The sequence below is a fragment of the Haematobia irritans genome, chromosome 2, assembly GCF_050003625.1.
Source record: "Haematobia irritans isolate KBUSLIRL chromosome 2, ASM5000362v1, whole genome shotgun sequence".
Classification (NCBI taxonomy): domain Eukaryota; kingdom Metazoa; phylum Arthropoda; class Insecta; order Diptera; family Muscidae; genus Haematobia; species Haematobia irritans.
In genome coordinates this window covers 72,198,720-72,215,040 of record NC_134398.1, presented here as the reverse complement: position 1 = coordinate 72,215,040, position 16,321 = coordinate 72,198,720, and the positions used below count along the sequence as shown (strand labels likewise).

The following is a 16,321-nucleotide window of genomic DNA, read 5'->3' as shown; positions in this document are numbered from 1 at the left end:
ATACTGCCGAAGAGCTCGATATTTATTGGAGGCAATGTTCCCCGATGCGATTTAAGCAAATTATGGCTTCAAAATCTACATTAGAAGCTCTTAAGCTTTGGCCGGAGTATACAAAACCAAACGGTGGCGGATTAGTAAGTTTAAATATGATTATTAACAAATTTATATTTATTTTTTATTTATTTTCAGATTGATATTGATTTTAGTTTAAAATTTCCTTTGGCAAAAGATATTAAAATTACATGGACATCTTTGGAAATTAAATTGTTCGCATTTTTAAAAACCAAATTGCCGAACTCGACTTTACTTAAGAAATTCGATGACGAGGATACATCTTCAAATCAAGGTTTGTATTTTTAATAGTCGATACTTATGTAAATAAACAATCTCATGATTTCAGAATCTAAACAATTTGCAATATTCTGGACCTTGCATCAAGTGTTCCCTCCTCCACAAAGGGTAACCTCTGATGAAAATGGGTCCAAAATAAGGAAGAAATTTAGTATTTTGGACTCGCAAGAATCTTTTGCATTTATAGGAAGTACAAAGGAAGAAATAGCAGAAAAATTAAACTTAGCAAAGCTCCAAAATCGGTGTATACAACCAAAGTTGCTAATTGTCGGCGAACTAACTAATATCAAGTCCATTGTTTTATATTTCGATGGAATTGAATATCCGTTTTTAACAATTCTTGATGCTGTAGATATTTTATTTAAAATATTTTATGTCTTTAATTTACAATATCCCGAAGAATCAGATACTTTTTATAACTTCATTCAAGACTTTTTTTATGACATGCCTAAAAAGAAAAAAATACGCCAAAGTTTCCGTTATAAAAAATGAAATTTTAACATTTGACTTATAATTGTTTAACTTAAATTGTTTCATTAACCAATACAATATCTGAAACCATTTCAATCTTTAACTGCCACTAAACATGTTTATATGAATTATTCGCATTTCATATCTATACAAATTATCATTTATAAGATTTTTTATTTTATTTTTAGTGTTATAGATTTAATCATATTGCTGTTTTCTCCATATTTTACATAAATTTGTATTCTTTTATATTATTAATTTCACTTATATATGTTTGTTACATAAAATTTAATCTTAATAAAAACCAAAAAAAAAAAAAAAAAAACATTTCTCAGTGTATTTATTCATAAAAAAATTATGGAAAATTAATAATCTATATTCATAAATCAAATATCATAGTAATTGAATGAAATGGGAACACCAATTACTTTGTCACTTGTACTAAATACAGAAGTAATTGGTTTACAGTACTAAATTGATTAGCATCGTATTAAACACAATTACGATTTTAATTGATTTACCACACAAAATTTAATAAACATTTAACTCAGTTTAATTACGACCGTAATTGAAAAGCAGCATATGATTCAAGTACAAATATATTTAGATTGATTACTATCTCATTTGAATGTCATGCCAAATTCCAATTATGTTTCTACTCAATACAAATACCCCATCATTTGAAAATAATTTTACAACGAAATTACAATTTGGGTAATTGGATTTACAATTTTCGTCATAAGCTGAAAATCAAATACAAAAATAATTGAATTCACAATTTTTGTATTTGATTCAATTATTCACTTTTTTCTGTGTTGAAGCATCAGTTGTTATTTGGATTTTTGAACTGACACTTATTTTTACATGAACAACTGTTTTACTATGCCGCAAAAAGACAATGAAATTTCGATTAATGTGGCGTGTATTCTAATTGTAATTTTGTATAGCCTAGATTTAAAATTTCTAAAAAAAATCTTTATTTTAAATAAGCAGCATTTTTGGCTCAGTATTAATACCAAAATCTTTAAGAGAAGTCCATCCAAGTAATTGTACTTACAATAAAGAATTCCAATAAAACGCTTAACACATTCAATTAAAAAAGAATTTTACTGTTTATGTATTTTTATGAGCTTTTTTTCTTTAATTTTTTTGGGAGAGTTTTTATAATATTCATTAATATTTTCCATTTGTAGCAACATTTCTTTAACTTTTTTACTTACATATATTGTAAATTAAAATATAAATGCGAGAACTTTTGTTAAATTGTAAATTAAAAACAATAAAGCTTATATTCATACTAAAAAAACAATATTGTGTGAGATAATTTGTGCTGTAATACGATTTGAATTCGATCAATCAAATTCTTAAACTCTAAACTGTTTGGATTTGATTTATTATGAATAATTGTACATATGTTTTTTTTTGTTTGAAATTACAATAAATTCCAAGAATTAAAAATCAATAATATAACATATACATAACATAAAAATTATGTATGCTTAAATGGCAAAATAATAATCGGAAGGAATACAGATCTAAGCACTTAGAATACCTTAGAATTAAATATGAAATATATTTTTTTAGCATATATTTTATACAATGATTCAAATTAAAATAAAATTATCATATGGCAAATAATTTACGAATTTATCAATGATGTAGGGGGTAGGCTTAACATACATTAACGAATTGTTATTTACAATTGGTGACTTTTTTTGATTTCGGTTTACTTATAGTTGGATTTTTATTTTTACAAATTAGGTCGATTATTCGTATTAAGTTGCTTATGATTTCTCGTCCACACTCTCCGATGGAGCTACTGGTGGTGGCTCCGTTTGACCAGGTTTCAGTTTCTCTGGTAGCATTTCAGGTGCATTGATTATGCCATAAGGTCTCAGATGATAAATTAAATAGTCTAGAACATACATTTGGTTAGGAGTAACATAATGGAAGGATACAGCATGATCAGAGCAGCAATCAAGACCCTGCAAAGAATACGAAAAAGACATACATATAAATAGTATACATATTAGACTAATATTTGAGATTTATTTATAAGAAAATTATATAATTATATAATTATACTTCATAGACTATTTATTTTTTAATGATCGTAGGACATGCACTGGTTTCCTCGACAATACTCATAGATGGTGTTGCAAAACCTAGAGTGATCACGTAATCTTCCCAATTTCTCAGGTATAATTCAGTATCAGAATTTCAAAAACTACATCCTTAAACGTTTAACTTAAATGCATGTACATATCAGAAATAAATTACAAGATATTATTTCGGCTATTGTATTCTTATTGTTCTAATGGTACTCAATACATAAATTCAAAAACTAAATCTCCATTGAATGGCGCCTACGACTTACTCTGGCGTATTTGGTATAACATGCAGTTAATATCTTAATGTCGTATTACATCTATTGCCTTATACCTTTACATGAATCAGAAAGCAGCGCCAACGACAGTAATGCCGTGCCCAATATTTTGAGACATATCCCAGATCAGGCATGAAAAGTCAATTTTTTAAATTGTACCAACAAGAATGAAAAAGTGTACTTTTTAGGTTCAAATTGTACCAAATTTCAAAAATATTGGAAAAAAATAGTGACCAATATCGTGTAGAGCTGATGCTATAATAAATTCATGCTGACCTAGAAAAATTCTTGGTCGATGTTTGCCAACCTACTATATATTAACCGTAATGAGACCTATTCGTGGCATTTTAGCAGCAGTGTTACCGTTGTGCCTCTGTTTCAAGCTTTGATAATTTTGTGTCACTAAATTTCATATTTAATTTTTCTTTACTTTATCTTTAGTTTTTTTTTTCTTAAATCTCTTTGCAAAAATTTATAAATCTATTTTTCCAAAATTTTAAAACAATTTAGAATAATCTCTTTAACCCTGGAAAGTCATCCTTATTTTTTTGTACACTAACGTCATCCTTCGTAATTTTGACTACGGCTTATTTCAAGATGCTTTAATTTACATAACGTACGTAATACAAATGAGAACTAAAATTGAGTTTATTTTCTTATTCAATTTGTTTTTAATTAATATAAAACAGAAATTCGTAAAAGGGTTGAATTAGTATAACATAAATTTATAATTTCTCAATGGGCTAAAATGCATTTTAAATCAAAAATGAAATTAAGCGTCGTCATTTTGACGAAGGATGACTGCCTAGGGTTAAAAATACGAAAAATATATGTGAGCACTAGGGCTGTCATTCGGCATCGGGAATTCCGGGATTTTTCGGGATCCCGAAAAAATAATCAAAACTGGTTAAATTTGCAGCTTTTTTAGGATTTTTACTATTAGTTTTTTCCAAATATCTCGGCTATTTGATAAAATTTAAAAAGACAAATTGCAGCACAAATCGGAACAAACCTAGCACACTTCAGCACAACTTTCAAATTTTCGAAATTCGAAAATGGCAACTCTACTTTCTTGGACATCCTTTCCCTTCTCAAATAATGTGTTTTCAAGCGGTGACACGTACCTCCTAAAAGTATGCAAGGAAAATATTTCTAAAATAATTAAATCAGATTACTCAGCTGAGCTACCAATTTTAAGTAATGAAAAAAAGTGTTTTCATAATTCTCTAGAAAAAGAAGCAAATATAAATTCTCAACTTCTTAAAGAAGTACAAAATGTTCCAATGCTTGGGATTGTAGGACTTCAGAGTTGACCTTGAAACCCTGAGATTTGAATGAATTATACTCTTTTGTCTCATCCTTGATCGTGAATCAAAGGAAATATACAACTAAGGGGTTATAACCAACCCAAACAGTGCCACGTTAAGTTACTCTAGCATTTGATCTACAAGAAGGCCAAACTAAGTTCTTGCCGGGGTGATATTTCCGGCAGTGTTTAAGCTAACATTCACATATCGTTAATTCCTCCTCCTTCACAGGTTAAGTTGCAGTACTAGCCAGATGCATCCGTTTAGGACACTGGAAATGCATCCAAATATCAAGCATATTTACCTCATCTGTTTTGTAATAAATGTATTTCCAATACCAAAATTTTTTGTCTGTATGGTTGGGTATTAAATGATGCTCGGGAACAAATGGAAAGAATCTGCCACGTGCTTGTGCATCTCTAGAATCGCCAGCGATTACATGAACTTTCTCCAAACATTTGCCCATTTCCACATCTTCAGCACCACTGTTCTTGGGATTGCAAACCTTTGTATTAGGCAAAGCTTTTTCGACAAATCGTTTCACGGCTTCTCTGCTCAACACATAACCAGCACCACCAGACATATATCCCTAAAAGTAAACAATGTTTTTTCTTTTATTTTATTGGGTCAATTGTTATTATCATACGTACCTGTTTAACAAACGGTTTAAAACGACAACCAAAATATATTGCAGTCTCTGGACTATATGGATAGAGTAGAAATCTTAGGTTTTCAACTATCGTATATGTGTCGTCGTCTGCCTTGAAAAACCAATCGGCATCATCCAAATGATTCTCATAGATGTATTTATAGGCCTCTTTGGTTTTTGCCCACAAATTATTGCGACCTTCTTCCACATTTAAAGCTACCGTACCGAGGTCCTTGTCTTCGGCCGAGGACATGAACAATAGTTTATTGCAACGTTTGCCCCATGTCCGCTTAACATGCCTTGCTTTCGTTTGGTGATTTTTCGGATTGGTCATTATCCAGCATAGAACTCGAACTTCATTGTATAGTTTTTGGGCCACCGTACTATTTTCGTGGGCATGTTGATGGCTACCCACATCCATTTCTGGACCGGCAACATCCATTAAGCCATGACTATCATGAGGATCATCATTAATATCACCGTGCTGATGGCCTGCATATAACATCCATTCTGGTTTCTCTGGTGTAGATAGGACAAACAGTTCAGCAAGGCAAAACCCCACTACCAGTCCTACAATAAGGGATACCAACGACCTACGATTGGAACGAGATCCTATGACAGGGAGAAAGGAATATGGGTCTTTAAATAAAAATGAAATATATGGAAATTACTTACCTTCATGTACTATTGTTCTGCCCAATAAACCGTTGGCCGTCATTTGTGAGAGTTTTATTAGTTGCTTTCCTTGGAATTGAGAACTTTAATAGGTTGTGAATTAACCTAATACTTAAATTATTATTGTGTTGTCTTAGTTCTTAGTTTGGAGTCATCGATGATATCGATATATATCACAAGTGGTTATACTTATTATTAGTAATTATATATATCTTTGGTATTTGATTACTGATGGTCGCGTTTTCGCGACTTCACATGTTCTGCAAGAAAAGAATTTAATATGTAAAATTAGTTAGTTTCCCATTAATATACTTTAATATTATATTTGAAAATTTGTTTAAATGCAATACGCAATGTCGTTTAAACCTTAACATACTTAGAAATGTTGGTCATGGGGAGAGAGAACAAACGCGTGTGATAAGAGCCAGATGGAGAACGTACACCCAAAGAAAAAGAAAAACTTTCCTCCGGAACTAAATTTTAGACAAAAGAAATTCTCCTTTCTTTTAGAGCAAATAAACACGAATTTATAATAAGAGATTCAACGATTGCCTTTAAAATGTTTTATTTGCTTTCAAAGAAATTTTCTCAACTAAACTTTGTTTTTATACATTTTACTGTTTAATTTTTCACTATTTCCTTCTTTTTTCATTTTACTGTCCCAACTCTAAAAAGAGTATAGTGCCCTTTTGTTATTTTTATGAAGATGCCTTTGTAACTTTTGTATATTTTCCACCGTTTTTTTTAATTTCCTTTGCCTGAATATTTTGACAAGCTCCTCGTTCCGATTTCTTTTAACGAATCAAGAAAAAATTGTGCCCATAATGCCAAAATGATAAACAAAACACATGTCCATGTGTCAGTTTAGGAACATTACATGTTTGCACTTAAATATATTGTGTTTACAAATTGTGCCCGAAACACATTTTGTTTATATCGGAACATATGAAAAACATATTTTTCTAACAGTGTACCGAAAACATTTTTCTTTTATATTGTTTTTTGAAATCCCTCGAAAATTTCAAACTTTAATCACAAAAAAAATATTTGTTATAAAATGTTTGCAATAACAAAATAATTTTTGTTCCAAGAAACGATATTTGTTTGTTTAAAATTTCGTTTGGGAGGAAAGAATTATTTTTGCGGGTAAGAATGATTTCAATTAAAATTTAAAATGAATTTGTTAAGCGTGATTTTTTTAGCTATTATCTTTTTGGAATCACTGCCCAGCAAAAACATTTGGAAGTTGTACCAAAAGTTTGGAAATTTGTTCGAAATGTGTTAAAAACAGAATAAAAATTAATAAAATGATACAAATAATTAAAATTTTGAAAAAAAATCTAAAGAAATCGTCCATAAATTAAACGAAATATTGAATCTTTAAAATTAAAATAAAAGCGCTTCAAATATAGGCTAAGACTTATTTTGAGGATTTAGCATCTTTGGTTTAATGTTTTTTTGGAATTAAGAAAACATTTTGTACGTTGATGTATCCGTTATAATTTGGATTTTTAAAGTGTCATTTGTTTCTACGTGAATAGCTTTATGAATACACCGCAAAAAAGAGAAAGAAAATTGGATAAGTGGAATCTTTATCTTAATTTTAATTTTATTGATCCTAGATTTAAAGCAACATACAGAGTCGTGCAGAAATGAGTACATAATTATTTTTTTTTTATTTCTAAAGAAAAAAATTTCTAAACAAACATTAATAAAGAAACTCAAAATAATTTTATTTTTCCTTTATTCCTTTTTCAATTCTAAATAAAACAACAACAAAACCTCAAAACAAAAAATAAAGAATTCAGAGAGATAAATAAACATTACAAAAAATACTCGCATGTACTCAATTTTGCACTTTTCCATACCGGTGTCAATTGGAACATTTTCTATTACTTGGTTCATAACTCTTTATTTTTAATACCATATTTATACGTTTTGGCATACTTTCAACCAATTCCTGCATAATATTATCTGGTACACTGCAAAAACAGTGAACCCACCAGGAAGAAAACTTTGTGTTAATTTTAGAAAATTTTGAATATTTGTAGAAAATTTTAACTAAACAGTATTACAAACGCTGGCACCACGCCGATATCACAAAAATAAGTAAATATTTTTCGACAAATTCAAGAAAATTTATTATGCATAATTAATTTTTTTCACTTGTTAAAGAAAATTTTGTAATTTGAAGAAAAAGGTCAAAAATGAAAACCCGGATATAGATTCCATCATACCAACTTCCTTAGCTGAAATTCGCGGAATTATTTCTACACTAAAGTCCTCAAAATCCCCCGGATTCGATGGTATTTCCAATGTGTTGATTAAAAATCTACCTGAAAAGGCTCTTAAAGTTATTGTAAATATAATAAACAGTTGTCTTCGGCTGAATTATTTCCCTGAAAGCTTTAAGGTTGCTAAGGTAATCGCCATTCACAAACCCAATAAACCCAAAACGGACCCCTCAAGTTATAGACCTATTAGCCTTTTAAGCAACTTGTCTAAAATCTACGAGAAAGTGATTCATACTAGACTTTATGATTTTTCTGCCGAAAATGCTTTGATTTCTGACGTTCAGTTTGGTTTCAGAAAAGAGCACAGCGCTGTCAACCAAGTTCACCGAATAATTAATTTAATTAAACGCAATAAAAGTGCCAAACGATCTACAGGTCTTGTGCTTTTGGACATTGAGAAAGCGTTTGACACTATTTGGCATAATGGACTAGTATATAAATTGCTAGTTAACAATGTTCCCAAATATCTATGCAAAGTTGTTTTAAACTTTCTGGAGGCACGATCATTCATTGTGTCAGTCAATTCAGCCAATTCGTCTCCAAAACTACTTAACACTGGACTTCCCCAAGGATCTGTACTGTCTCCATTATTATTTTCCATTTTCACATCTGATTTTAAAACACCATCTTATATTAAAACGGCTTACTATGCGGACGATACGGCTTTAATCACCTCCAGCAAGCTTACGAAAGCCTTACTAAAAAAGATGGAAAAAGGATTAACAGCTTGCAGCAAATACCTTACTAAATGGAAAATAAAAATCAATCCAGCCAAAACCCAGGCAATTATATTCCCTTTTAATAAATCTCCCAAACGTCTGCCCAGACGTTGTCTAAACTTTGGTAATGAGAGAATTACTATATCTGGTAGTGTAAAATATCTAGGCGTCACACTTGATAAAAAACTCACATTTGGCAAACACATTGATGATATCCGCCAAAAGGTGCTCAAAACTATCACTGCTTTATGGTCACTACTTCACAGAAACTCGTATCTCAATCACGAAAATAAAAATCTGCTATTCAAAAGTGTAATTAGACCTTCTATTGCATACGCGTGTCCAATTTGGTGCATAGCAGCAAAATCGCACTTGAAAAAGTTGCAAGTTCTTCAAAACAAATGCCTAAAGATGATAAATAATAAGCATTGGAGATACTCTACATCTATACTCCACAACGAAACAGGATACATGAAATTGGAAGAATTTCTTGCCATGCTTAATTCTAATTACATGAACAAAGCAAAATATTCTCCTTATCCGCTGATAAGGTCTTGCTGCGAATAAGACTTTTATTAATACTTCAATCATTAGAATTATCAAATTGGAAGTCGTATGTTTATCGTGCCTATTCCCGCAATATCCCTGTATAGTCATACATATTCCAAAATATTTGAACCGATTATGATAATGTATATAAAGGTTTTATCCTAATTTTCCCTTTAAAAATATTTAGATAAATGTAGATTGAAACATATTGTTAATATCTCTGATGAATAATCTTATTTGTAGCAATATCTAAAAGATAAAATCTCATCCAAACATTGTAATTATAATGAGAAATGAAGACTAATAAAGACGAATTCAAAAATTGAAAATTGAATTGAATTTGTAATTTGAAGGAAAAAATTGGAGTTCAAAATTGCAAGAATGTCTTTAGTGACATACGAAGTTCATGATGGACGCATTTTTAGTAAATTTACAAATTTAAGGAAATAATGAACTATTTTGTGAGAAATACGAATTTAGTAAATATTTATGCTTAATTTGTGTATAATTTTTCCCCATATTTAAGTTAATTTAACTAACGTACGCAAAAAATTGTTAGAGTAAAGAAAACTTTCTCCAAACATAATAATTCCATGAACTAAAATAAAGTTAAATTGGCTTTAGTGGAATAGAGAGTTCACTTTTTTTGAGTGTATGTATATTCTGTCACTCAAGCTGTACTCGTTCCCACAGGTGTTCTAATTTTGATGGTACTGATTTGTACAATCCCAGCCGTCTTCCCACGATTGACCATAAATTCTCAATCGGGTTGAGATCGGGTCTTTGCGCTGGCCAATTCATCACTTGAAATTTTTGCTCACTAAGCCATGTTTTCACTATTTTTGCACTATGCTTCGGATCACCATCCTGTTGAAATACGACTTCATCTTCAGGATAGGCACTCTTGTCAACAAACTAGGGAAGATGAGTCTGCCAAATGGCGAGGTAGTCTTCCTTCTTCATTATACCATCAATTTTCTGCAATGACCCAATGTCCCACCAAGTGAAGCAGCCCCAAACCATGATGCCTCCACCACCATGCTTCACAGTTTGTTTAACATGGGGGCGTTGAATGGTATCACCAGGACGACCATAAGCGTAGGAAGGCCTCTGGGGAGGGGGCTTAGGGCCCAGAAAAATTTTAGCCCCCCCCCAGAATTTGAAAACCTATTTACGATTTTACATTTTTATAAAAATTAAACAAGTATATACTCGTACAACGCACAAAGTTCCACTAAAGACTTTCATGCACAATCGAATTACTTGGGTTGTGGTATAAGTCTGATATTTGTGAAATAAAGCTGTGGTTGAACTTATTATTTCATAAATTAATATCTTAATAATGCTGCAAAAAAGCGTCGCCAAAAAAGAAGTGAAAATGTTCTTTTTGGGTCTGGAAGTGGTACGAAATTGGCGGAGAAGCGATGAATGTAATATGAACTTGTCATAGAACGAATGTCCACCGTTTCAACAACCGTTGCAATGAATTTGCATCACTTCTTAAGGTGTGATCCGAATTCAGTGTTTTGAATGTGAATTAAAAATGTTGTGATATTTACCCAAATAAATAATTTTTATACCTTTTTATTATTTTTAATGCATTCTAAAGCTTGTTTGAAACGTTTTTTCAAATATTATCGATTTTTAGCATTTTTGTGGCAAAATTTGAATAATTTGTGCCATTTTATTTATTCTTACTCTTTTTTAAACTATTTAAAAAAAGAAAACAAAAAATTACGCATTAAAATATAAAAAAAAATGAAGTAAAAAAACTTCCTGTGTAGTTAAAATAGTTGTGCCTTTAGAACAACTCCCAATTTTTTGCTGGGAAAGGTGTGGAACTACCCTACGGGAAATGGATCAACCACAGATCTGGTACAGGACTAGTCCCTGGTGTGTATGGACCGGTCCCAGTTCTGATCAAAACGTATGGAAGGGACCGTCCACTTTAACATGGGTTTGTCATTGACGGAGTAAACTTACATTTTAGGACGCGTCTTGGACTCACCCCAAAGGACACGTCCTGGGACAATTTAGCAGGAGCAACCCATAAACAGGTCCTCAGGAACTAGTCTCGGACAAACTCTTAGAAATCTCGTTCAATTTGGGCTCCTAATCGAACCCGAAATGAAAAAAAAAACTTGAAATATGTCGAACAAAAGGTTATTCTGATCATTTTATTTCACTAAATGTGAAAATTGCAACTAACTGGAGCACAGGTACCAGTTCTGTGATAGGTCCGTCAGTGGCAGTTTGCACCAATTTCCCGTAGGTTACTTTTAGTTGATTTATTATAAATTGATTGTCGAACTATTTTGATGTCTATTTTTTTATTCAATTTTATGAAATAAAACATTAGTTGAACCTATAAGATCAGTCTATAACGTTTTAGCTAGGGGGGCTATAGCCCCCCCCCCCCCTAGGAAAATTGTCTAGCTACGCTAATGAGGACGACGCCAGCAATATTGTTACCGTCCAATTGGAAACGGTTAAATTTTGATTCATCTGACCATATAACACGTTTCCAGTCATCTGGCGCCTTTTGAATCTTTTCGGATAATGCAGGCTTATTTTTTTACAGCTGAAACATAATGTTGTGGAGCGCTCGTCTTGCTGTCCATTCACTAACTCAGTAGTATTTTTGGGCGTTACGGACTTGTTCTGCTTCGGTCAACAGTTTTCGTCGGCCTCTGGTTTGCTCTTTGGGAGTAGGATTTCGTCTTTTTTGGACGCGAATGACCACAGACTGACCAATATTTAGTTTCTTGGCTATTTTCCGCAATGAAGACCCATTATTAGTTAAGGAAACTATATTGTCCTCCACATCGCGCGATAACTTTTTATAGCCTCCACCATGGGATGGAGGTATATTAACTTTGTCATTCCGTTTGTAACACATACGGAATGACAATATTGCTCTAAGACCCCATAAATTGGTCCACATCGGTCCATAATTATATATAACCCCCATATGAACCGATTTGACCTCCGGAGCCTCATGGATGAGCAAAATTCATCCGATTCGGTTGAAATTTGGTACGTGGTGTGAGTATATGGTCTCTAACAACCATGCAGGAATTGGTGAGTATATGGTCTCTAACAACCATGCAGGAATTGGTCCATATCGGTCCATAATTATATGTAGCCCCCATTTAAAACGATCCCCTGATTTGACCTCCGGAGCCCCTTGGAAGAGCAAAGTTCACCCGATCCGGTTGAAATTGGGTACGTCATGTTAGTATATGGTCTCTAACAACCATGCCAAATTGGTCCATACCGGTCTTAATTATATATAACCCCCATTTAAACCGATCCCAAGATTTGACCCCCAGAGCTCTTGGAGGAGCAAAATTCATCCGATTCGGTTGAAATTTGGTACGTGGTGAAATTTGGTACATTGCGCTAGTATATAGCCGCTAACAATCATGGCCTAATTGGTCCACATCGGTCTATAGTTATAAATATAGCCGATCCCAAAAAATAATCTACCAAAATTGTATTTCTATAGATTATTACTACACAAAATTTTGTCAAGATTTTATTTCTACAGAAAATTTTGTCAAAATTTTATTTCTATAGAAAGTTTTGTCAAAATTTTATTGCTATAGAAAATTTTGTCAAAATTTTATTTCTATAGAAAATTTTGTCAAAATTTTAGTTCTATAGAAAATTTTGCCAAATTTTTATTTCTATAGAAAATTTTGTCAAACTGAATTACATACGTCCTTTTTTTGTTTAATATATACCCCGTATGGACTAACTTACAATTGAGAAGACGGTGTTAAGAACTTTTAAGACACCTTGCCATTGGCAAGTGTTACCGCAACCCAAGTAATTTGATTGTACACTGAAATAAATATTGTCGTGAGGTCAAAAATTTCATGCCTTTAAAATACGAATGCAAATTTTGCTTAGCATAGAAGACGCATTTCTCTAAATCGAACAACTTTTCAATGAAGTGCTTATAATTAATTGATTTGACTTAAAAATGGATATCATAATATGAAAGAAAAAATGTTTGGGCTAAGGTCAACTTGACTTTAATAATTCAGAAAAATTCTTTAAATTTAATGAAATTGTCTTTAAATTTGTTGTCTTTTTGCATCTTGACTACAAAGCAAAAAATCGTTCCAATATAGGACCCGTTTTTCAACACTTTTTTTAAAGACGTTTTTTACTTGAAACATAGCATAATTTTTACTGGAAGTCGAGTCTTAATTTGGACTTTGATAGCATATGAAGAAAAAAAGATGAAAAAACAAAAAATTAAAATTTGCTTCCTAGAAGCAAGTACACAATTATAGGGACAATAAGATTTCATTGAAAAGTTTATCGACTTTTGGACAAGGAAATAAACTTTATATTAGAGAAATGCGTCTTCTATGCTAAGCAAAATTTGCATTCGTATTTTAAAGACATGAAATCTTTGAACTCACGGCAATATTTTTTTCAGTGCAGAGAGGAAACTTTGGTGGTAATTTGAAGGGATTCCATTTAAAAAAAATATTTCAAAGATCAATCAGATATTTGTAGAATTATTACTACATAAGGACACTTTTTATACACAAGTTATCCGAAATGCAAAAATTTCTTTTTGAAACTCCAAAGATTTTTTCATCGCAATCTCGAAAAAGCGTCGCCAAAAAAATACTGAGAATGTTCTTTTTGGATCCGGAAGTGGTGCAAACTTGGTGCAGGAGCGATGAATTTAACATGGGCTTGTCATAGGACGTAGGTCCACCATTTTAAAAACCGTTGCATTGATTTTGCATCACTTATTAAGGTGTGATCCGAATTCAGTGTTTGTGAATTAAAAAAAATGTGATATTTTGGTAAATAAAAAATTTTTATAAGTTTTTATGATTTCTAATGCATTCTATATGGCTTGTCTGAAACGTTTGGCCTCATATATTTTCAAAAATTCGCAATCTTCCTAGAATAGAATTATCATCTTTTTCGATAAAATTTTAATAAATTGTAGCTTTTCATTAATTCTTACTCTGTTTTTAACGTATTTGAAACAAAAAAAGTTAAAATTATCCCTTAAAAATATGAAAAAAGCGAGTTTTAAAAAAGTGAGTTTATAGAACTTCCTGCGTAGTTAAAATAAAGTACATCTTTCGGAGCGCATTTCTACTTTTAAAGTTGTGCCTTAGGAACAATTTCCAATTTTTTTTTGCTGGGTATTAATGTAAGCAGTCCTATGAATATAGTTTAAAATTTGAAAAGCTAACTCGCATTTATATTTTTGTACCAATAGTGGACAAAATATATGACTGGTTCAAGGTCATTATGTCTGTTCAACCCTAAAAATAATTTCCAAGAAACGAATGAGTTGTTACTTTTATCCATTCAGAAAAATATTTTGACGGCATTTCATCAACGTTATCATTTCTTACCTCCGCCCATTAGAATTCCAATAGATATAAATGGTAAAATATTTATTAGAATTTATAGATACTAACTCATTAATTTCAATTATCTTTTCTTCAAGTACTGCCACAGAGGTAAGGAAAAAAGACATTTTCTAATCTTCTCCGAATTAATTGAATAGTTTTCCAATGAAATAGATAAACAATGAAGGTAAATTTTATTTATATCAATATAATTTTGCATATATTGATATGCATAGAAATATTTTGTCGTACGTACAAAAATATTTTTCTTGTTTTAAAGATAGATATTTCCAAAGACTTCAAAGACAAAAAGTATATATAAATTAAGGACGCAGTGTTTTTCTTTTTTTAAGTTTTTCATTCAAGACATTTTGTTCTTAGATGTAAATGATACGACGTCGAATTTGGTTTCTCTAAACAAATGACACTTCCATACAATTAAAAAATTAAATGATACAATTAATTTTTGTGAATGATTTTTGTTTCAATTACAAATTTGGTTGAACCAATTAAATTTCTAATTGAATATATTTTAAAAATCAATTAAAATTTTAATTGGAGAAATGTTAGAGATATTTTTTCTGTGCTGTTTTAGTCCAATCGACTTCAAATTTGGCACTAGCATGTTGTTTGGGTCAGAATAGTACTCTACTGATTTTAGAAGAAAACAGATTTAGATATAGCTCCCATATATATCTTTCGTCCGATATGAACAAATATGGCCCGAGAAGCCAAAGTTTCTTACTATGCAGGCCGAATGACCACAGAGTTGATAGTTTCCCTCCGATTTACTTGAAATTTTGCACATGGAGTAGAATTTGGTTGAAATCGGTTCAGATTTAGATATAGCTCCCGTATATACCTTTTGGCCGATATGCACCCTAAGGGAAATGGACCAACCACCCAGCAAAAAAGCGTCTCCAAAAATGTAGTGAACATGATCTTTTGGATCCGGAAGTGGTGCAAAATTGGCGCAGAAGCGATGAATTTAACATGGGCTTATCATATCCACCAATTCACTAAATTCACATCACTTCTTAAGTTGTGATCCGAGTTCACAGGTTTATATGTGAATTAAACAATTTTGTTATATTATGTCAAGTAAATAGTTTTTATAATTTTCTTATTATTTTTAGTGGTTTCAGCATTTTTTCGACAAAATTTAAATATTTTGTACCATTTTATTATTTCTTACTCTGTTTTTAACTTATTTGAAACAAAAAATTAAAATTACCCATTAAAAATATTAAAAAAGCGAGTTATAACAACCTGAATTAAAAGAACTTCATGTGCAGTCAAAATAAAGAAGATCTTTGGGACGAAATTGTTGGAAGGTTGTGTCTTTAGAAAAACTTCCATTGTTTTTTTTTTTTTTGTTGGGCACATATGACCACCGTAGTTCAAAATTTCACTCTGATTTACTTGAAATTCTGCACAGACCATACAATCAACAAATGACTTAAATTTTTCTATAAATCTTATACATATTATCGACCGATAAATCATAAATGCAAAGTGTCCTAT

General features: G+C 31.3%; 1 protein-coding gene across 3 annotated transcripts in view; it reads right to left on the bottom strand.

The window, feature by feature from the left end:
- Nucleotides 1-1,910: 1,910 nt before the first annotated feature.
- C1GalTA (Glycoprotein-N-acetylgalactosamine 3-beta-galactosyltransferase 1) overlaps nucleotides 1,911-16,321 on the bottom strand; it is a 62,033-nt gene continuing 47,622 nt past the window's right edge. For all 3 annotated transcript variants that reach the window (XM_075295270.1, XM_075295271.1, XM_075295269.1), the window contains 4 exons: nucleotides 5,840-6,099; nucleotides 5,166-5,776; nucleotides 4,820-5,104; nucleotides 1,911-2,807 (listed from right to left, as the gene is read on the bottom strand). In XM_075295270.1, coding sequence (XP_075151385.1) covers nucleotides 2,607-2,807; nucleotides 4,820-5,104; nucleotides 5,166-5,776; nucleotides 5,840-5,882 — 1,140 coding nt within the window. In that variant the 5' untranslated portion in view covers nucleotides 5,883-6,099 and the 3' untranslated portion in view covers nucleotides 1,911-2,606. The remainder of the gene's footprint in view (nucleotides 2,808-4,819; nucleotides 5,105-5,165; nucleotides 5,777-5,839; nucleotides 6,100-16,321) is intronic.